Source organism: Podarcis pityusensis (assembly GCF_964106645.2).
Source record: "Podarcis pityusensis genome assembly, chromosome: 7".
NCBI classification, from domain to species: domain Eukaryota; kingdom Metazoa; phylum Chordata; class Lepidosauria; order Squamata; family Lacertidae; genus Podarcis; species Podarcis pityusensis.
The window spans coordinates 26097048-26120175 of NC_138031.1; the positions used below are offsets into that span (position 1 = coordinate 26097048).

General features: G+C 42.0%; 2 protein-coding genes across 5 annotated transcripts in view; one reads left to right on the forward strand and one right to left on the reverse strand.

The window, feature by feature from the left end:
- RBM12B (RNA binding motif protein 12B) overlaps positions 1–23128 on the forward strand; it is a 41452-nt gene that overhangs the window by 8392 nt on the left and 9932 nt on the right. The window contains exon 3 of one of the 4 annotated variants that reach the window (XR_013988538.1): positions 1965–2354. The exons of 2 other annotated variants lie outside the window; for them this stretch is intronic. The gene's annotated coding sequence lies outside the window, so the exon portion shown is untranslated. Of the gene's footprint in view, positions 1–381; positions 1595–1964; positions 2355–23128 lie in introns of those variants that run through there. One more of the 4 variants, XR_013988539.1, reaches the window with a different exon arrangement.
- Positions 1595–13123, reverse strand: CIBAR1 (CBY1 interacting BAR domain containing 1). Its single transcript, XM_081013713.1, has 8 exons — positions 12978–13123; positions 11129–11363; positions 9462–9530; positions 7777–7878; positions 5047–5151; positions 4152–4265; positions 2519–2638; positions 1595–1808 (listed from the first exon to the last, which is right to left on the reverse strand). The coding sequence occupies exons 1-8, from the start codon at positions 13007–13009 to the stop codon at positions 1734–1736; spliced, it is 852 nt and encodes a 283-aa protein (XP_080869839.1). The 5' UTR covers positions 13010–13123; the 3' UTR covers positions 1595–1733.

Genomic DNA, 23128 nt, shown 5'->3' on the forward strand with positions numbered 1-23128 from the left:
AAACTTGGAAAAGAATGGAACCTAATTAATTTTACTTACCCATTCAGTAAGTGCAAAATAGACTTGATAGCTTTACTTAGTGTGGGGTTTTTGTTTTAAATTGAAAGGGGTAGGGGGAAGATGGATCACTTCAAGACAACTGAACACATTAACTGTTGAGGATGGAGTATAAATTGCTTTGTTTGTTCAAAAAATATTTCTAATGGTTGTTAAGGGTGTACAGCAACCCCAGTGGCTTTGGAGGGTTAATAATTGTCCCTACGCTCCACTGTAGTACACTACGTAACCATAGTACGCTACGAATGTGTGAGGTGAGTATTGCTGCTTGGCTGTCTGCGTATGGCTGAGATGGTTATAATGTTCACTATGGTTCCTTTACAGGCGAGTTTTACATTTGGCACCTTCAGAAAAGTCTTCCAGCTTTACCCTCTTAATTGTATCATTCCAAGTCCATCTCTGTTCTGCAGGCCACAGTTAAGAATTACTGACAGAAGAAAAATGCTATTTTGTGAAAAATACAAGTATTTATTTATTGTAATTATTCCCAGTGGCTTAGATAATGCCATAATATAGTTGTATTTAAAGTCAATGACAGAACTGAAATTCATGCAGAAAGACTAGACTTTATAATACTGATAATAAAAAAATAATGTAGAAATGTTGCTATGAAGAAAAATCGGCAGGTGTGGGGAAATTTTGGCCTTTGAGACATTGCTGAACTGCAGTTCCCACCAGCCCTAGCAAGCATAGCCAGTAGAAGCAACATTTGGAAGGCCAAAGTTCCTCACATCTGAAATAAAAAGAAAATAAATCACCCCAAATAATCAGCTGCCTTGCATTTTGTATCCCTATAGGAATTACAAGGAAAATAAAATTAAATGTAAATTAGAAGTTCTGTAATACTGAAGGCACTTTCACAAAGAATACTGAAGCAGCTTAACTGCTGCATTGATGCAGATTTTATGCCGTCATCTGCATTGATGCAGCTATAACTAAGTTAAAGATTATGGGGCAGGATGTTAGGAAAAACCTCAAGTAAGAATAGGCACATAAACCTATATGCTAGCCACCCAATTTAACACTCCATGAATATGGTAAGTCGGAGAATGAAAATTTTGGAATGTTTTGTGACACATTTATGAGAACACTAGATTATAAAGTGAACTGAACAAAGCAGTGCTGTCTATTTTCACCAGCTGCTTAATTTGCTTCCATGCTTTAGCATACATCGGGAAATGGAAGAGTAACTTGGTTGCTAGGGATTGGGGCTATCTTTTCTACGAAGGTAGTTTATGAAAAGTCAAAATGTATTCTGAAATAGAATCACAGAATTGAAAGGAACCCTGAGGATCATCTAGTCCAACCCCCGGCAGTACAGGAATATGCAGCTTTCCCATATGGGGATAGAACCTGCAACTTCGGCGTTATGAGCACCATGCTCTAACCAATTGAGCTATCCAGGTCTTCCATAATTATGGAACTCTGAATCCCTTGAAACACAACTAAACTCACTGAGACAACTTTAATATTGCTGAATCTACTTTTAGTGGACCATTAAATTTCATACCATTAAAAAATCATAATTGTCAGGTAACAGTGTTCAGTTCTTTCTTTACTGTAGTTTAAAGTCTTAATTGTGTCCATCACCGAGCAGCAACACAATGAAAAATAACAATTTGCAGGGGAAATGCTTTCTAGTCTCAAAGGTGCTCTCTTCCTTGGTGGTTTTAATGCTAATCTTCATATTCATCCTCATTGTCATACTCTTCATCTTCCTCCTCCTTTTTCAATGGATTTCTGGAAATCTGCTACACAGAATATGACAAATCAGAATTTTTAAAATTGTAACCAAAAAAAGCATTAGCCTTGAATGAAGTCAACCTGCATTTAAAAATACATTCTGTGTGTGTGTGTGTGTGTGTGTGTGTGTGTGTGTGTGTGTATAGGCACTGTTTCTCAAACAGGATCCAGTAGGTGTGGAGTAACATGCAGGTGAGCTTTCCTGTAAAATTCTAACCGAGGGCAGGCCAACTTTTACCCTGCAGGCCGCACACTGCCTTGGCACGCATGTGTGGGGTGGGAGCGAGCTTCATATATGACTCCCCCGCCAGCTTCCATGCTGCTTTCCTAAAGCCGGGTAAGCGAGACACTGGCCTTTGGGAAGGTGGTGTGAGAGGTGGGTGGATGGTGTCAAAAGTTGCTGGTCTAAACAGCTCCTCCTCCCTTGGCTGCCCTGCTTTGTTGCAGTACCATAGACCTTTGGTTGAACAAATGTCAGCACCAGGAATTGCTTGCATAGTGAATAAAAGTAGCAGTGACAAAAATTCAGGAGGGAGGAGGGAAGAAAGAAAGAAAGAAAGAAAAAGAAAGAAAGAAAGAAAGGAAGGTCTTCCTACTCTGAGGAGAAAGGGTCAGAGAAGATGTTGATGGAAATCAGAAAGTGAGGAAATTTAATTCATTAATTTAATAATATTTCATGGAATGTAGCTAAGGAAAGCATTCAAGCTTTCTAACCAACCTGAACTATTCCAGGACAAGATTTGGATGAAGCAGTCCTCTGGAGGGGAGACTCTGAATTTGCACGGACAATATCCAAACGAGACTGATGTTCTGTTTGATAAAGCGAACTCCGAAACATCTGTTAAATAAATGTTGGTGTTCAGAATACACAGGAGACCAGGGGTTTTCAAATCTACCTGCTGTGAACCTTTTCTATATCAGTTTGTTACCCAAGGAAACACACTGCATGTCTGCCCCACAGCCTCAGCACCTTGCAAATGATTCTGAAGTGTGTTGTCTAAGAGTTCATATGGGACACTGGCCAGTCCCGTTAAGCTTTACAGTTTGTCCAATTATAAAGTTCCTCAAGAACTAGGTAAGTTGCAGCACGGGTGCCTAGAGTAGAGGCCTGATCCGGCAAATAATTTTTTTTTCTGTCCTCAGCAAGATACTGATTGTGGCGGCAGCAATTTTTATTTTTATTAAAAAGATTCAGCATGTGGGAAGCAGTGGATGGTGCCTAGTGCCCTAATGGGGGATGCAGATTACTCCTCCGTCATCCGATCAATCATTTGATGAGCAAAGTGGGTAATATGTCCTCTCCTCACCTCATCTGCATGAATTAGTGGCTGTTTGTGTGTGCAAGAGCCAAACAAACATGCAGCTTCCAGAGGGTTGGCCAAGGATGACTGCAGCTTGGAGCCAAAAAATGGTTAGCTTGCCCTGCTATAGAGCCCACAGGATTTTTCTAGCATACATTCAAACTAGAAAACAGGTGTGTTACTGCCTTATGGCCAACAGATACTGGCATAAATTCTAGTAGTTCTACTTAACTTGCTGGAGTGGATGTCTGAGGCAAGGTTGCAGGGATAAAATACAGCTAAATGGTGTTTGCCTCTACGGCTCCAAACTTGTCTTCATTTCTTTTTTCTTTTTTGAACTATGCCTTACCATGAAGTAAAATGGTAGCCTAAGGGAGAATAGACCAAGCCTTGCAGCTGATCACTACAGGGTGATCACTGTATGTGAGATTTCCCTTAAGAAATCTTTAGAAATATTCCACCTTAATAAATTAAGATCTAAAATTGCTCTTAAATCTTGTCACTAGCACAGGCTTCATTTTGTTCATTATGGCTGAACACATTGTTAAGGATTTTCAGTTACCTGAAGTTCACTGAAGCGTTGCCAATGGCACAAGGACGAGATATTTTATTTTTTTAATGAAAGTTATACACTGCTTGATTGTAAAAAAAACCTCAAAGCGATTTACAAAAGATAAAATCGTGAAATCAAGAAAAAAATACCCTACTTTAAAACAAAAAAAGTTAAAATACTAAAACACATTAAAAAATTGTAAGCCTCTGGACAAGCTTGTCTAAACAGGAATGTTTTTATCAGGCACCGAAAAGAGTACAGTGAAGGTGCTTGCTTGATCTCAATAGACAGGGAGTTCCAAAGTGTAGGTGCTGCCACACTATGTCCCAGTTCCACTGATCTAAGGGGTCAAATGGGTGCATATTGGGTAAGGCGCTCTTGTAGGTAAACTGGTCCAAAGATATGCCTCAATAACATTAAATATTGTGTAAATTGTGTAGGGAAAACAAAAACCAACAACCCTGCACAGCAGTACATTAGAAGTTCATGTTTCTTACCTCTAGGTCTTCATTCTCATCAATATTTTGTATCGTTTGGTAGGCAGCAGTGTAAATTTCTAAGGCTTTCCCATGGAATAGCATTTCAATTGTTACAAATTCTGAAAAGATATTCTAAAAACAGATGAAGGGAGAAAGTGTTACAGTAACTGCTCTATATTTATAATAAAGGCAGACTAACTTGCCTGTCACTGTATGAAGACTGGTAGCTTGATAAACGCTGTATAAAAATAATATGGATCATTACATAGCAGCCCTTACTGGCAGCTTCTCATAGGCTGAGGCTTTTCTTGTATTGGCCTATATGAGGTCAATGAAGCCCCAGCTCATTTCTGCATACAGCCAAGTACTTTGTCTTTCTCTAGATTCTTTTATCTCACCCCACCCCTTGCCATTCTGGCTAGAAGCCTTCCACTGTTTTAGCATTTCCTATCTGAACCTAACTGCACTTTCCCTTCTGTTGTTCAGGGAGCTGCTGCATGGTAAGAATTACTTTCCTGTTTAATCACCCACAAAGTTACTTGTTCCTTACAATTAATAAACAGCATGTTAGTGCTAGGAACATTGCGTCCCAAAAGAAATAATGCTCTCTGTACATTTTTTTTAAGGGAACAACCATGGGGTCCAATGTACCCCAATAGTTTTTGTGCTTTATTGATATACCAATGAAAACTTTAAAAGGAGATATAAATTTTATTATGTGAAACTGAAGTCATTTTGAAATTATAATTGATTTATTTCTAGCTAGGATAAGGGGACCTATTGGTCCCTAATAGCAGATTAATGTTTGTTAAAATAAATGGTGAAGGAATATTAAATAGATGATCTAAATGGCTCTTTCCCTGAGCCATTTTTTAGGTTGTTGATTTATATTAGAGTATATACACACACACACCTTTATATCTCTTATTTTTTGTTTTTCAAAGTTGTCAATTGTTTCTTCCAAGTACCGACTTGTCCGTGTGGCATCCAGTGAAGCTCTTTGTAATTCACTTTCAGCCTTTAAATATAAATGATAAATAGATGTTATTCCTATAATTTTGAACAGACACTATTAATTAGAATGCCCTGGAAATAGGAACCACTATAGTGGTAGCTCTCAGAACAAAGCTATTAATCTGTGCACCACTGTATTTCATAAGAAGAGCTCCCTTGGATCAGACCAAAGCCCATCTAGTTCAGTCTCCTGTACTCTCAGTGACCAACCAATCGCCCATTGAAAGCCTGCAAAGAGGTTTCAGTGCACTTTAACCTGGTATTGTCTCAAAGACCTTTGCTACACTACTATCTCCTGCACCAGAAAGGAAGTTAAAGTCTCTTATAATTGAATTTCTAGCATTTTTGCCTTTCTCTAAGAATTTTTTTGAAGCCAAAACAAGCTGACCACCACATGCATGTATTTTTTTAAGCAATAGAATAATGTAATAAACATTACATTATACTTCTTCATCTACTTTTTCAAGCTGCTGTTTTACCAGAAAAGAACATGATTTGTCAAACTCAGAGCTTTGGAGCAGCTGATGACATCTGGTGTTTATTGGCTTCACCATAATGATTGTAAAAAAGATACAGTACAGTGGTGCCCTGCAAGACGAATGCCTCGCAAGACGAAAAACTCGCTAGACGAAAGGGTTTTGCGTTTTTTGAGTCGTTCCGCAAGACGAATTTCCCTATGGGCTTGCTTCGCAAGACGAAACGTCTTGCGAGTTCTTGCGAGTTCGTTTCCTTTTTCTTAAAGCCGCTAAGCCGTTAATAGCCGCTAAGCTGCTAATAGCCGCTAAGCCGGTTGCTTCGCAAGAAAAAACCGCAAGACGAAGAGACTCACGGAACAGATTAATTTCGTCTTGTGAGGCACCACTGTAACTTGTACAGCTGGGATGCTGATATACAAATAACTGATGAAACATAATTAAGAATATTGGAATTCAATTTGATATTTCATCCAAAAAAGGAGACCTACCTGTGACTGAAGTTTGCAGTAAATGAAATATTTTAAGTTATGGAAAGTGCTAACACACTGGTATTCTACAGACATAAAAGCATATTTATATACAAATAACTCAGTCGGCTCCCAGTGTCTCTTAGGCATTGAAATGAATTTATGATGGATTTAAAAAAAAAATCTAGAACCTATAACAAAACAGGGAGCTAAGAAAGAAGATTATTTTCCTCTCAGGAGCTTCATTGGTAGACAACTCCTTTTTAATAATGTTATCTGCTGATGCTATCAGTCAGCCAGAGTACTTTAGGGCAGAGGTTTTCAACCTTTTTGAGTCCACGGCTCCCTTGACCAACTACAGTATTTTTCGCTCCATAAGACGCACCTTTTTCCTCCTAAAAAGGAAGGGGAGATGCCTGTGTGTCTTACGGAGCAAATGTGTGGTTGATCGCTGGCTCCCTTTCCGGCCCCGGCCCCTTGCCCAGTTCTCCATTGTTGAATGTTATGCAGATGGAGGCTGTTTGTTTCCCCAGCGACATGTGACTGGCTGATTAGATTGTCTGTCTGGAAACTGTAGAAACGGCTCCCTTTCCTTTCCTAAAGAAGCTGCAGAACTGTGAGTTGAACCCCATAAAAAAAAGGATTTTTTCCCTTTGCAAAGTAAGCTCAACAACTTTGAGCTGATCCTCAAAAAAACCGGGGCTTTTCCCCTTTGCAAAAGAAGCTGCACAACTGTGAGCTGATCCCCCCCAAAACGGGGCTTTTCCCCCTTTCCTCCTCTAAAAACTAGGTGCGTCTTATGGAGCGAAAAATACGGTGCATTCTTCCTGTGGCTCCGCTGTGGGGCCCAGGAGCTCAGTTATGTCACCCCTTGCCTGCAGAGCTGGCAGCCTCTCACCCTTTTTCAAACACCCTCCCTTGTGGGGTGTTCCCTCAGCCGCCTCTCCTCTCCCCTCTTATTGAAAGCCCTCCAGGCAGTCAGTGCTGCCACCCCTGGTCTCTAAATTGCACTCCCCTGCCCCAAAGAGAGCTGCCTCCTCACACTGCCTCTCAGGGGCCTGGGAAAAAGATGCCCCCAATCTTAGTAGCCCAACAGAGACTGGTCAAAGGTGAACCATGAGGCCAGCACATTACCTTAGGAGGCAGCAGTGGACGCTGCTGGGCCTGCATGGCAGAAGGGCTCCCCTTCAGCACCAGTCACTCAGCTCCCAGGCAGGCCATGCACACAGCAAGCACAAGAAAAGCCAGTGCCAGCCTGCCCAGTCGTCCACTTGTCTGCCCATTCCCAACAGCAAGGACTGACGGACTGGCTGGCTCAGCTGCCTTGCTTACTCCAAGGCTGCCTCAGCTCCTGGCAACCAGCCCCCCTGGCCAGCCCCAGAGACACTATTCACTTGGGGAGTTTGTAGCCAGGGCCACAGCAACAAACAGCTGTGCAAGCCTTTAGGAAGCAGAGATGTGAGAGGGCATCAGAAGCAGGAGGGAAGGAAAGAAGGACAGAGGCCAGCGTTGCCTGCTGCACCCCTAACCATCATTCAAGGCACACTGGTTGAAAACCACTGCTTTAGGGACATTCTAGGTGGAAGAAATTCCACTGGAGAGGCATATCTCTCACATAAATTTTGCAACAGTCATCTAGTAAAGCGTATATTTGAAAGCTGCTGAACACTTGTTTGCAAAGGATACAATAATGTGCCGGTCTGATGGATTTCGTTGACGCGTCTTTTCAAGCTGAGAGAGCTGTTTCGCTTCTCGATTCTTTGCTGATAAAGTTGCTTTGAGATCCTCCTGAAATCATATATATGGACACACTCAAAGTCTAAAGATTCTACAGAAAAGATTTCTGTTCATTTGCATTCTTGATAACTAGCCTTCAAGTCAAAGGAGTTTTACCACACTAGCCATTCATTTTGTGCAATGCCAGGTCTTGGAAGTTAAGACTACTAATTGAGATGGGATTACGAACTGGAAACTGCTTTTAATGACAGGGCTGGTGCTGTGCTTTTATTGAAATCATCTGTATGCTACTAGATTACATATATAGTTTTGATTCTATTAATGTTGGTTTGTAAATGATTTTTTCCTGTTTTTAGCTATTCCTATTTTATCTATAAGCCTTGTGCTCCTATTGGGTAGTAAGGCAGGATATATATAATAAAAATAAACAGAGATGGGATTTTTTCTAAAGAAAAGGTTCTCTAATCTTCAAGAAATGCTGTGGGTATCCATGTAATACTAGGATTAATACAAGACAATCTTAATCAGATATCACATGACAAAGTTCAATATACACACAATATATGCAATTGCCAAATAAAAGACAATAAAGTAAAAGAAAACAAGAAAAAAACTTGATTCTTATAATAGGCAACGAAAGATTGAAAACAGAACTCTTATTTTTTTCCATTCTTAATGGCAATATTTGCACTATTTTTCCATAAAATATCATCTTAAATGCATGGGAGGCAATCCTAAATAGGTGGTAATTTCCCACTTCCAGGCCTATAGCTTTTCAATATTTCCTATGGATACACTTTTAATGAGGGATTTGTGTGCTCTTTCCAATGTCTCCATGGTTTCTTCCTGAAATTGCTGCAGCCAATTAGAAAAAGCGATACAAAGCAAAAAACTGATTTGTATGATCTCTCTTGCTCCCTAATTTATCTGCTTTTGCTTGCTCTTTGATTCATCCGATCTCATTCCCCCTCCCTCTCTCCATGGTTTCTGCCCGAAAATGGGAACTGCTGAGTAGCAAACCCCCAAATACAAGGAAGTAAGGAAGTCAGCTACTGTTCAGATAAGTGAATCTGCCAAGCATATAGCAAGGTTTGGGAATATTTCTTTAAGTGTGGATAAGTGAATTTTGGTATAAAGAGCATGCAGATAGCGGGACCTGTGTGAATTCTGAATTTCAGTCTCATAAGCACAAGAGCTGCCTCTGGTGCTGCATTTTGAATAGGATTCTGAAACTGCATTAGTTCAGAATGTGGTTTCTAGTTTACTAACTGATCCACATCATTCTTGTGCTGTCTAAAAGCATGACAATGAGATCAACAGAACAGCCTTTTCCTGCTGTGGTTTCCAATCAATATTAAGAGGCATACTGTTTTATCCTTCAGGTAGCATAGCCACTGACAACCATATCCTCCATGAAGCTGTCTAATTCTACTTCATTGGATGACCTTAGGTTCTAGTGTTATGTTCAGGTATGTAAAGTTTAATTACGGATATGACATTTTCTTGCTGAATTTACCAACAATTGATTACTGAAATACTAATTTATGAGATCAGAAGCAGTTGAACTTGCTTAGTTATTTACCTTCCTTGAAAATAAAATAAACATGCAATGAAAAACAAAATCCATCACCTACTCTCTTAAGTTTTATGATGGTCCCATAGCATTTCAGAGGTTCAACAACTTTTGCTTCAAGTCTTTCTACCTGTAAAGAGGAGCAATGAAGTATTGTTTTAACTTTAAATTTTGGCTATCAGTCTTAAAACTGGTTTTGAGGAAATTCAAACACACAACTAAGGAAGAGGGAAAACATACTACAGTTCGGCAGTAAGAAAATTCAGTTTTGGTTTTAGTATCTCACAAATTACACCTGCATTTTTACTTTAAAATACAGTTGATTAATTATATGCTTTTTAGCTGAAAGAATAAATTGAAATACAAATGACATCTCTCAAAACACTCACTACAGTTGTCTTTTCGAAATATTGAAGAAAATAAGCATAGTAGGAAAGAAAACATTTAATACTGTCCTCCTCATTCCCATTTACAGTAATAAAGCAGGACCAAAGTAAACACAGGTAAATAAATGTGTCATTAACTTTCAGCACCATCTGGTGAAATTTGCCCCCATCATCTGAAGATTTAGTTATTCAATTTGATTAAAGTTTCTAAATGAGTTTTTTTTCAAACACGGGGTATTTCTGCAAGGAAATGTTTGCTGGATGATACGAGGGGGAAAAGCAGAAAATGGCATGGCGATTTGTGTAACTATAAAACATGACCATTTTGAGAAATGCAAGACAGCAAGGATGTCTCCATGCACCTTCATAGACTAGCTGTAATTTGGATCTTGTACCACAGTGGCTATTAAGTGAAATCATGATGTGACACACGCTATCTGAACGCTTGTCTCTTCTTTTTGTGTTTATTAGATTTGAAGCCAATAAGGCAGGTGCTTTTTTTGCTCTTTTGGTTAGGAGTATTTTAAGCACCTTATAAATTACGATGATCAAAAATAAAACAGGAAGAAACGGCTGTCATGAGAGTAGCATTAGATCTATGCAAGATACTAACATTTATTATTTTGATTACTGGAAACATTTCCAAGTCATATCAGCTTTGCAACCTGTCTTTGCCTTTCCAAGCCTAAGAACCCAACTAGCAACTGTATCATTCTTTAAGGGGAAAATGTGCAGGGTGTGCACTCATCTCAACAGTGCTGAACACAGGTCACAGTTCAGAAAAGAGCACATAAGAACAGAATAATCATTTTAAAATGGCAAGATGGAAGAGCAGTGTTGTAACTGGGGGAGGAAGTGGCAACAGGAAAAAGAGGAGCAGTATCAGCTTAGTATGCAGAACCTGTTTTTGAGCCTACACCTGATTGCCCTTTTTTCAAAAGTTTTTTACCATCATGGCAGGAGTTTATTTTATTTAAAATACTTATATACCACAATTCATGAAAACAGATTCAAGGTGGTCATGAGTACATTGCAGCTACAGTTTCAAAAATGGCCACGGTCATTTGCAAGGGGTAGTAGGGCTGCTAATTCCCCAGTATTTATATTGTTAGCTGATCAGTGGATTCAGTGGTTTCCTTGGGCTGCATCAGAGCAAGAAAAGATGCACTTGAATCCCCCTGAAATCAATGTGAAAAAGTTCAAACTTGTCTCATAGGACCTTAGGACTAACATACTCTGGATCCAACCTCTTATTCTTAAGTGCATAAAGTCATAAGTGCAAATAAAAGTAATAGCTTATAATTTAAAATACAAACTTTCCACCATGAAGTGCATTGTATACCTCTGCGTGGCGATAATCTTGAAGTTTGGAAAACTCATTTGCAAAGTTTTTCAATCCATTCCTTAAACTTGGTGTTTCTGTAGCTGCATAAGCATGAATCTCATTTACTAGAAGATCTGCTTTGTCTCGCAGTCTGGCAGTTTTTCGTACATATGCTGCAAATATTTGGCACAATTCACCAAAGTGTTTTTCCACTTTTGACACAGATTCTCGTACTTGACGAGTCTGGTTGTCCCTAGACAAAGAAGTTAAAGCATTATGGTCAGGCAACATTAACAACAGCCTAAACAACTCTGGTAATACTACAACAATTATTTTGATCTCAGTTCATTTGAAGAGAAGAAAACAACAATCCACTCTATTGGTAAGTGTTTACGGTGAATATCATTGATTCATAGAATTCTAGAGTTGGAAGTGACCATAAGGGTCATCTAGTTCAGCCGCCTGCAATGAAGGAATCTTTTCCCCCAACGTGGGGCTCATAACTGAGCTATTGCTGCTGTTAATCTTCTGTAGCTTTCTCAAGTACACTGCCCCCTCCATCAAGTTTGAACAGCATATAGGAATATAAGTGTTCCAAGGTTCTCCAGCTCCTGTGATCCCCCAAATGCCACATCTGATTATCTGCTGGAAGTAATAAAAACATTCCTGGGAGCTCAGTGATGAACAATATATTTAGGGCAAGTCTTCGGTTACCTGTATGAACATGCCCAAGTATTACAGGGTTCAAAAACCTGAATGCCAGCAAGAGCTGTTACGCTGGTGAATACTAGGGGCAGTTCTCTCAGCGGTGGCCCCACACCTTTGGAACTGCCACCCCGCATTCCACCAAGTGGTGTATGCCCTTTTCAATGCTGGCTATTAATATATAAAAACACATTTATTCAAGTCTACATTTGCTAAACCATGCTGCTGCTGGTGTGCGTGTGTACTTTGCAAATGTATCTTCAGGTGGTACCAGGGCTGTGTGCCCTGAAAGATGGGTTAAAAACCTTTCCATGGGCGTAGCCAGGATTTTTTTTGGGGGGGGGGGGGCACAGAGCCAAGTTAGTTAAGTACAGTATTTCTATTGTTTTACTTGATGGGGAGGGGGAGCTGCCCCCCTGCGCCCCCTTGGCTACAGGCACAAAACTTTCAAATACATATTAGAGCTGCATTGCAAAAACGGTATAGCTCATTTTCTAAAACCCAGAAGGATTACATATTCCTTAGTATCTAAAACGTGTGTGTGGAATGGAGAAAAGAATGAGTCATATCTCCCGAGGGCGATTTCGAAGCAGGCGCAGCGACAGCTAAGTTGGGGTGGGGTGGGCGATTCTGGGGACGGGGCGCCTGAGACTGGGGCCGGGCTTCGTTTCCCTTCCAAGCTTTCCATTGCGCTCGGATTTGCGCAAGGAGAACTTGCTGCGGAGCTTTGAATCTAGCTCCTCGGCCCCTTGGGCTCAGCGGGACCTCCCAAACACGCGCCCCCAAGGATTTCAGCGCCGAGCTCTAAAATACGCTTATGGTTCCTGAGCGCGTGCAGAGTGCCTTTCCCCCCGCGGCCGAGCCACACTCGGGGATGAAGAGAAGGGGGTGGGCTACTTGCTTCTTAGGATGCAAACCCGGGGACCCATTGGATGGGTGTGGTGGGGGGGGGGAATCCCCGAGTCAGTCAAACCTACCCCCTCCCCGAAACCCCCAATTAGGGGGAGGGCGCGGCCATCGCGCGTCCCCCTGTCCAGCCCAAGGCGAGCATCCTTGTTCGCCTTGCCTCCCCCCGACCCCGGTCGGCGAAGATCCCTCGCTTTGCGGCCAGCAGCCAAGGCGGAGGGGAGCTTGTCCCTCTGACTCTCCGCAGAGCCGTTACCTGGCGTCCAGCCCGCGGCCCAGCATCAACATGGCGGCGGCAGCGGCAGAAGCCGCAGCGACGACAACAGCGGCAGTTAGCGGAAGGAGCCCCGGGCGCGCGCGCTCGCTCGCTCGTGGCTTCCAGCCGGTTCCCTTGGAAACCGAGGACCGCCCACCCACCCAGCCGGCTGCGCGGCCTAGCCTCGCCCACCCGAAAAAGCCGGCCTTAGGGGAGAGAGGCGGCGTAAGGAGCTCGCCTCCCTTTCGCTCCTCGGGAGGGCAGGGCTCGCGTCTCTTCCCTTCAGAGTCAGTTCGCGGGGAAATGACCGCCGTTATTTTAAAAGGGAGCCCTTTCCGGCAGTACTTTTAGAGCAGGGGGTGTGGGGAGAGCATTTCCAAGATGACGCTGGACTCCAACTCCCATCAGCCCCGGATAAGGTGGCGAGATGTGAGGAATGATGGGAGCTGTAGTCCCACTGCGCCTGGAGTCCCCCAGACCTCAGTGAGCCCTCATTCTTCCGTCATAGAATCATAGAACAGTAGAGTTAAAAGGGACCCTGAGGATCATCTAGTCCAACCTCCTGCAATGCAGGAATATGCAGCTGCCCCTGCAGGGAACAAACCTGCAACCTTGGCATTGTCAGCACCACGCGCCGCATAACCAACTGTGCTGTCCTGAACGCAGTTGTTTATTTGTCACTGTCTTTTATATCGCCCATGGCAATCCAAAGCGACCTGCAAACCCTCCACAGCCAGCTACATGAGCCCCTCACCTCGCACAGGACAGACAAGAGGACGAATGAAGGAGGGAAGGGGGCTCTTTGCAATCTCTGCAGCATCTACTGGGTCTTTGGATAGTGCAGAGCCATCCTCAATTATTTTGCCACCTGGAGCGAGAAGACTGGTGACCCAGAGAGTGGAGGTCGCTGTGGCTGTAGGGCTCTTCCTCCTCTCATTTTTTCATCTGGGCTGGTGTAGTGCAGGCATAGGCAAACTCTGCCCTCCAGATGTTTTGAGACTACATTTCCCACCATCCCTCACCACTGGCCCTCTTAGGGATGATGGGGGTTGTAGTCCCAAAACATCTGGAGGGCCAAGTGTGGGGATGCCTGGAACTTTAGATGGTCTTTGGGTGGCTAGAGAGAGTGATAGCAGCGCAAGACAACTAGTGGTGGTGCGAACGGTTTCTTACTGCTAAAGCCACCGATTCCTCTCACTTGCTCACCCTGCCCTCCTCCTCATCCTAATGGCATGACAGACAGAAGGGGAGGGAGGTAAACAGAGCAGAAACCACTGTATTTTCCAATATGATCTTATTTCTGTTACCTATTTTTATTTTAACAAAATTCATATACACTGCTTGATTGTGAGAAAATCTCTAAGTGGCCTAGCTATGTAGTAGAACCTCAAAGTTAATCAGCACAAAGCTGATCTGAACATCAAGAAAAGTGCATGGTGCAGTCTTCATTGTACTCTGAAACTTCAGAATTCAAGTGTGTCTTCACATAAGCAGAAAGCCCCTTCATGCAAAATACTTCCAACACTTGAATCCTTCTCACTCTTTTGATCATTTTTCATGTGCAGTGACTTTCAGGGGGAACCTAGAAAGGCTTTAAAAGGAGATAAGACAATGAAGAAGATGGTTATTTGCCCATCTGAGTGGGACCTCCCTATTCAGAGGTGATGTGTTGCTGAATACTATTTGTTGGAGAGCAACAGCAGGAGAAGACTATTGCCTTCATCCCTTACTGTGGACTTTCTTAGAGCATCTGGTTGGGCACTGTGAGGAAACAGGATGCAGAAGTAGATGGACCTTTGGTCTGTGGCAACAAGCTTCTTATTCTGGGAGGCAGTAAGAGAATTGACCCCCTTCATGGATCACTGCCTTGTCATGGCGAAGGGGCTCGAATAACTCAGAGAAGCTATGAGCTATGCTGTGCAGGGCCACCCAAGACGGACAGGTCATAGCCGAGAGTTTAGACTAAATATGATCCACCTGGAGAAGGAACTGGCAAACCACTCCAGTATTTTGCCAAGAAAACTCCATGGACATAAAAAAAGGGAGAAGCTTTGAGAAGAAAGTGAGAGTTTCCAAGGCATGCTCTGATTCATGGGGTCACGGAGAGTCGAACACGACTAAGATGACTAAACAACAAGAGAATTGATAGATACAAGGATATCAAAGCAAACTAATGTTTGTTTTGTTAGTGAAGTTCAGTCTATGGAGGCTGCCATTTTTTTGTGTGAGCAGTAGTGGAAGAGGGAACATTTAACCTTTCCCCTCACAATCCTTTCCTGATAAAAAGCGTCCTTTCCCTATTTGCTCTGTGTCTCCCTTCCCATGGGACAAACAGAGGTCTTGAGTGGGAGAATAACCCTTCTGGACCACTGCTCCAAAGAAACAGTCTGCTCCCCAAAGCTGCTTTTCAGAAAACATTGGGAGATGCAGTCATCACAGATCTCCCAGAGAATATGTACTTTGTTTCTTAGTGTCCTTGAACTGAAATTTGGACAGTGCACACCTGTTACCAGACACAGGACGCAGTTTGCAACAAAGCACTACAAATGTTGCATTTTGAGCATTTGTGGCAGCATTCAAACCTTGAATGGTGACAAACATGCATGTCCAACTCACATGGGTTGGGAGCCACCATACACAGGGTTTGTAATCTCTTTTCCTGCGGTTCCAGATTCCCAGTGCTTGTATGAATAGGGCTACTGCGGGCCCTACAGTAGTAGAACTCTCTTCCTCTAAAAACCTGCCAAAAGTTGAACCTGAACATTTTCTTGAAGTCCTGGAAGGCAGTTTTGTTTGGATTAGTTGCTTATTGCTGTGGATAAGCAAACAGTAGGTGGTTTTTAATTTGGTAGAATTTGCATTTTTACAGTATGGCTTTCTTTACAATAACTTTAATTTGTTTTATGATGTTTTTAATAATCTTGATTGCTTGGGGCTGAGTGAGCATAAAATCTACACGGGGGAATAAATGAGCAGAAATCATGGTAAGAGAAATTACATCACTTTCTGCCCGCTCTAAACTCAAATGGGAATCAGACCCAAGAGTTTTCAGTGCCTAGTCCCAAGCCCAGATGGCAAGTGCTTTGCTCACAAATTCTTGAGATATTGCTTTTAATTTCCTGACCCGAGTATTTTCTTTTTCAAAAATGCATATTAGCTTAAAAAATATAGTCTTAATTTTATTTTTAATTATCAGACTATATCATTTCAGTATCTAAAATTGTAGAGATGAAAATGTTCGCTTTTAGCAAGTGACTCAGTTTGAAAGTTGTGAATAAATTGGAACCATTAAATGATAACTCACATTTTAGGTAGGGGTGTGTGTGTGTGTGTGTGTATTCATTCCAGGTATTCTGTACAGGAATTCCATTTTGCTATCATACATTCATGCTGATGTCTTGATTCATGGTTACTGTTATTTCACCTGCCTTCTGAAAAGGCAAGGCTTCACAGCAAGATTTTCATCAGTGAGTCCTTGCTTAAGATGACAGGCTGTATGTAAAGGTGGTGTTTCCCCTTCACATTAATACTCCAGCACAGTCAGCATTGGTATTTGCAGTCTTTATTTCATATACAGTGGTTCCTCGGGTTACAGACGCTTCAGGTTTACAGACACTTCAGGTTACAGACTCCGCTAACACAGAAATAGTACCTCGGGTTAAGAACCTTGCTTCAGGATGAGAACAAAAATTGGATGGCGGCGGGGTGGCAGCAGCAGGAGGCCCTATTAGCTAAAGTGGTGCTTCAGGTTAAGAACAGTTTCAGGTTAAGAAAGGACGGTAAGTTCTTAACCCGAGGTACCACTGTATACAAAAAACAGCTACAGTTCAGAATTACGTGTTCAAACCTGTTGAGTCAGATTCGGGGAGTGGCTTCCTACGATTCCCGCGCCAACGAAATAGGCATGGGAATCACACGAGACTTTGATCCTTACATTTCATTTCCCTCCTTGTCTGTGCTGATTTGAAAGCCCCCTCCCTTCCTGAGTCTGAGCTTCCTTCCCAAGCCTCTGGGTGGTTGCAGGGCTCTTCAACATCCCCGAGCCCCTGTTCCGTCTCTTCTGTCCATTGCTCCTCTGAATCCTCCTTGACACTGCATAATTGCATCCTATAAAATCTGGGACATTTGAGAGGTTTGCAGTAGCAGATGAACTTGCTACTATTGTTTATTAGGTAAAGCCAAGGGACAAAACCTGATGGTTTTATTTTGGGGACCTTTCAAAACTTGAGTGGTTGAAACTGGTCATTCTCTGTAGCAATAATTGCCATGCATTGAGTTGAGATCTACCAAGCCGTGGTTTATTAACAATACTTTTGAGTTTGCACTATTACCATAATACACCCCTGCGCGTCCTGGAAAAGCTATGCCTACTGAATCCAAAAATGGCATTTGCCTTCTTTGGCAGTTGTATCACAAAGACATATTGTGATTGGCCAAAAGTTTCAAGCCTCCCTTTCCTAAAATATGAGTTGCCACAGTTGGAGGAAGAATGCTGGAAGACAGTGGTAATGTTGCATGGTAGCATTGCATATTTTCATATAAAGGTAAAGGGACCCCTGACCACTAGGTCCAGTCGTGGCCGACTCTGGGGTTGCGGTGCTCATCTCTCTTTATTGGCCGAGGGAGCCGGCGTACATGTGGCCAGCAGGACTAAGCCGCTTCTGGAGAACCAGAGCAGCACACGGAAACACCGTTTACCTTCCCGCTGGAGCGGTACCTATTTATCTACTTGCACTTTGTGCTTTCGAACTGCTAGGTTGGCAGGAGCAGGGACCAATCAACGGGAGCTCACCCCGTCGCGGGGATTCAAACCGCCAACCTTCTGATCGGCAAGTCCTAGGATCTGTGGTTTAACCCACAGCGCCACCCGCGTCTCACATTTCATATATGAGACTTAAATTATGCTGAAACTTCCCTTGCGCTATATGGGAAGGGGAACCTGTGACCCTCTAGATGTTCTTAGACTGTAAGTTCCATCAGCCTCAACCAGCCTGATCAGTGATAAGGGATAATGGGAGGTGTAGTCCAAGAGCAATTGGAAAAAAAATTGAGGGTGGGCATTGTAATTCAAATGAGCTTTCTGGGCAGTGTAGGTTTTCCTTTCACTTACCCGCTCTGAAATGTACAAATTCACAAGGATGGCCACTAATCTCAGTCTTACCCCTGTATGTGCAAAATGAGAAGGGTAACTCTGGTCCACCTTGACTATAAGGTGCCCTAAGGATTGCTGACATAATATATGAGCAGCAGTTTTGAACATCTGAAATGTGCTACACAAATGCTAGCTCTTAATTTCATATCAACTTTTTAAATCACAGGAACAGTACCAAAGTCAAAAAGCAACAGGAGAAGCTTTTATTTCCACAAAATGTAGACAGTTGCCAGGCTAGGGTATATTATGCTACAATATTTGACACAGTACCAGATAAGCAATTAGATAACAATTTCAATTTTGTTTAACAGTGTTCTAGCCGATGGGTCTCCATGGCAGGAAAATATTATTGATTGGACCATTTTGGTCATAGTAAACAGAGTTGTCTTGAAGGTGATGGATTTACCCTGGTCAGTCAATAAATAATATATCTTTTCACAGTCTGGTCTGTTATCTAGACTGTTATTATCTAGATCTATTATTGCTCTAGTCTTTTACATCAATGTTGGGCAGACAGGATATTTTGGGAATTGGCTTTTTTTTATATTAAAACCTCAAACTTTATCACTAAGGTTCAATTTCAAATCTAGGTGAATAGATTATTGTCAGGCCATGACGAAACATTATTTAATTTTTCTAGATGTAGTGAGTTTTTTTGAACCCTCAGATCAAATCTGAGGCCATGTACACATTTTACCTTTACAGCACATTCAAAGCACATTCTTTCCCCCAAATAATTCTGGGTACCATAGTTTGTTAAGGTTTGCCATGTATTGTGAGGGGTAAATACAGTGCCCAGAATGATTGAGGGAAAGAATGGGCTTTAAATGCATGGTATGTACACAGCCTACTTTTAAAGTATGTACAAAACCTTTAGAAACAGCAGGAGTCGTGTAGCTATGCATGTATGTAGAAACTTGTCCCACAATCTATCCTCTTGTTCACTTGTAAGGAAAACTGCAGTTTTATCAAGTTTTAGAAGCTCAAGAAGGCTCATCTGTCTGTATTTTTTGGTTTGTGCATGTGAATATCCTTTGTGTGTGAGTGTATAGAAATGGTTATCCTGCATTCCCATCAAATTTTCTGGGTGATTCAGCCAGGCATTTCTTACATTCTTCCTGCATCGGAGGTTAGGGATCTGTGGCTCTCCACACACTGGTCTCCAACAACAACATCTGCCCCAGCTAGCATGGCCAATGCTGAAAAATGATGACCTGCTGCTTCCATTTCATATCCAAGATGCATCAATAGAAGTATGTTAGCTTACATGGAAACTTTTGAAAATACAGTTCCTATTCTTAGCATGCTCTCACGATTTATACTCCTTAAAAATGTGTGTTAATTTAAGGGGTGAAATTGTTCAACATCAACTTTCTGTTCAATTAACTGATAGCAGGTGTCACTAGATGGTGCTGTTGGATAAGGTCTTCCAACAGCTCCTTATTAGCTGAGCAAATAGCCAGCATTGTTTGTCCAAAGCTGAAGAGAGTGCTGGGTGGGAGGTCTTGGGAAAAGTCTGAGAGCTTGTCTTGGCTCCTGATCAGAGTAAACTTTGAGCAGCATTTGCACACAAGTATTGCTGCCGAGCTGAGTTTCCTGAAAGAAGACTGCCTGAATGCTCTTTGTTATACTCTTCTGAGTTGTGACTCTTGTCCTTTTATTTCATTTATTTGTGATTGCATTTATATCCCAACTTTCCACTAAGGAGTTCAAGCTGGCAGATTTAGCTCTTCTTCTCCCCTGGTTTTCTGGGTCCTAGTCCAACACTCTAACCAGGTGTATCTGTTACACCTGCAATATGTATGCCACTCTCAACACCACAATGGTATCTTCTGTTAAGCAGAAGAACTGCAAGACCTAGAAGGTACCATGTTTCCCCATATAAACTTGCCCAGACCGCAACATTATTGTCTGAAGCCCTTCTTTTTGTGCCATTTCCAGGAAGGTCTGAAGGGTGGTGATGAAAGAACAGGCCTTTCCTGCAATAGTCTCCATCTATGGAGTGTTCTCTCCAGGAGGTCCGCCTGGTCTCAACTCTGTCACCTATTTGGTACTAGGCAAAGATGTCCTCGTCCCCATCGCTGAGTATTTGAGCTTCACCAATGACTGGATGATTTTTATTCTATGTTTTTAATATATCTATGTATTTTTATTCTTGTACATACTCTCACTGTAAAACACTGCAAGGTTTTTGTAGTGTGAACTGATATATACACTTAATAAACCAGGTATAAACCTAACCTAGAACACCTGCTACTAGTGCAGAACATAAAATAGAAGTCCCATGGTCTTGGATGTGATATCTGTAATGTTGGGTGTCCCCCTCTATCTGACCTTTGCCTCATTTTCTGTTAGTATAAAGTGTCCATATGAAAAATGATCCTGAGTCAGTAAGACCATTAGTGGAAACACCCTTCTGTGAATATATAGAACACAGGGCCTTGCATATTGATTCACAGTGTAGCTGGAACAAACTGTATGGAACATCTGCAAAGGTGAGTCAATGCAGACAAAACACATCCAACTCTTCAATTCTTTGATTCTAGCCCACATGCTTGTTTCCCCCCCCCCCATTTCTTTCATTCCTTTACTGAATGCAACAGTGCAAAATGAATGCAAGGTTAACATAAATGGCAGCATTATGATCTGCCAACGAGGCCAGTCGGACTCGCAATTCATATTTACAAGGGGTGAATATATTGCTGTGCTAGTTCACTTTCAAAACCCTTGCTATTGTGCTATTGGCATTACAAGCAGATATGCCAGGACAAATATTCAGAACACAGAAAACCAGGCTGCAGCCCTAGAAACATACACACACATCCCTTTGAAATCAGTGGATATTGTCTATCAATATGTACAGAATTGCATCCTTTAGCACAGGAATCTTAAAAATTTTCAGGACCCACTTAACCCAAACATTTGGGGACCCATATACTGTATTTTGCTGTGTATAAGACACCCCCATGTATAAGACGACCCCTATTTTTTGAGCCCAAAATTAAGAAATAAATCATTGCAACATTCCGTGTATAAGACGACCTCCAATTTTAAACTTTAAAAATCTGGGGGAAAATATAGTCTTATACATGGAAAAATACAGTAATAATCTTTTACCATCTTAGGGACTCCTTAGAGTTTGCTCCTTAGCCTTGTTTTCTCCTGAAGATGCCCCACAAGGTAGTGAAGGTTTAGGATCAGAGTTTACCATCTAATATTCCTGTGGAATACTCAGTCAACAGAGATTCAACAGCAACCTTCTGTTTCAACTATTCAAACACCTACGGAACACTTTTCTATAAACCCAGGCCTATGCAAGGAATTAAGAATACATCTTTCTACAATAGTTAGTTGATGTCTGTTTAGAAATATAATTTTTTTACTAAATGGTCGAATGTATTTTTGTTGTAAGCTACTTTGATTTTTCTAATGAAATAGTGGCATATAAATATTTTTGATAAATGTTGCATGTTGAGATAACAATGGGGCGTGCCTCTGGGCATGAAGTCAAATCACTGCTTTAGCAGCATTGAAATGACCTTTCCAGGACACAAGCTTGAGCAGTGTGTATTGAGGTCCTGGGCTGTCCAGATGTCCAGATCCTCATCTTGGACTGATGTCGTCCAAAGGAAAACAGAGCAATATGTTTGACACCAGCTTGGCTGCAAGAGTTGCTGGAAGGAGGCGTACAAGGCACCATCCAACCATCTTAGGGACTTCTTAGAGTTTACTCCTTAGCATTGTCTTCTCCTGAAGATGTCCTGCAATGTAGTGGAGGTTTAGGATCAGAGTTTACTATCTTCTAGATGGGCTACCTTCCCAGATTGACGAGCCCCATCTGCCCCTCACTTCCCTCTATAGCATGTGTAGAGATCACCTTCTTCACCATTGAACCCACTATTGGTCTCATCCACTCAATCCACTGGAGCCTGTCATTGCATGCAGGAGAAGTCCGTAATTCACCAAGGGTTTGAGACCCATCAGTGACCCTCACCTGGTTTAGCTGGCCAGTCAAAGCTGTTCTCAGGATGTGGCTGCTGTCACATGCTGACAGCTTCTAGGAGCCACAGGTGAGAGCTGAGTGCAGGGTGGGGACCAAAGGTGGACAAACTATCCCAGAAGGAGTATGATGTGCCCCCCACCAGAGGTACTGCCCCCTCCCCTAACACTCCATGCACCCCTATACGTATATATATATTTGCATGGTAGTAGTGGCTTTGTTGCGACCCACTGCAGCCAGTTAGTGGGACCTAACCCACCATTTGAAGACCAGTGCTTTAGCTCACTTAACCTCAGCACTGCAAATTTCACCTAAACCCAATAATCACAATTCAACACAATGTTGAAATGCACTGAAGCCTAATTCAATTTTATTTTTTTTGCCTAAGCATGCCTTTTTCCTCCGTGACCAACTTGTTAAAGATGTCCTGTTGATGTAGGATGTGTTCATCAATCAACTTCTAGAGGGCAGCAGAAGACTGCATTTCAGCAGTATAAACACTGCCTATGCATAACTGTAAGTGTGGAGGTTCCTATCCACCCAAGTACAGTAAATCAATGCATGATGTAAGGAACTCTACCATTTCCTTCTATAAGAGAAGGGCTAGTTTCTCCCCCCTCCCCCAATTCATTCACTCTTCCCTCTCTTTAAAAAATGACCAAGTGCTCAATTGGACTTCTTTTATCAATCTTATTGTTTCTTAAACTGAGTGAAATGGACTATGCATATAAATCTTATACTTCCGTTTACTGTATGAGTAATGAGGGCTCAGCTGAGTTGCTAGTGGGGGGAACCCATAGAATTCATTTAGAATACATGCAAAAATAGCTTCCCCTCTCTCTTTCGTTACACGCAGTAGAATGCAAATAGTTTCTGTCTACACATTAAAGACCATCAGGGGCAAAGGGCCCGGGGAGTGTCCATCAGATTTTTAAAAACTGCTTGTCCTGAGTCAGTATCATCCTGGAAATCAAATGCTATTTGATTGAAAACGAGAAG

Excerpts from the sequence above, each read along its gene's own strand:
- CIBAR1 (XM_081013713.1), bottom strand. The coding sequence starts at position 13,009 with ATGTTGATGCTGGGCCGCGGGCTGGACGCCAG. Across the intron at positions 9,531-11,128 it reads AAGATTATCGCCACGCAGAG|GTAGAAAGACTTGAAGCAAA; the intron begins GTATACAATGCA and ends TCCTCTTTACAG. Across the intron at positions 5,152-7,776 it reads CATCAGACCGGCACATTATT|GCTGAAAGTGAATTACAAAG; the intron begins GTATCCTTTGCA and ends TTATATTTAAAG.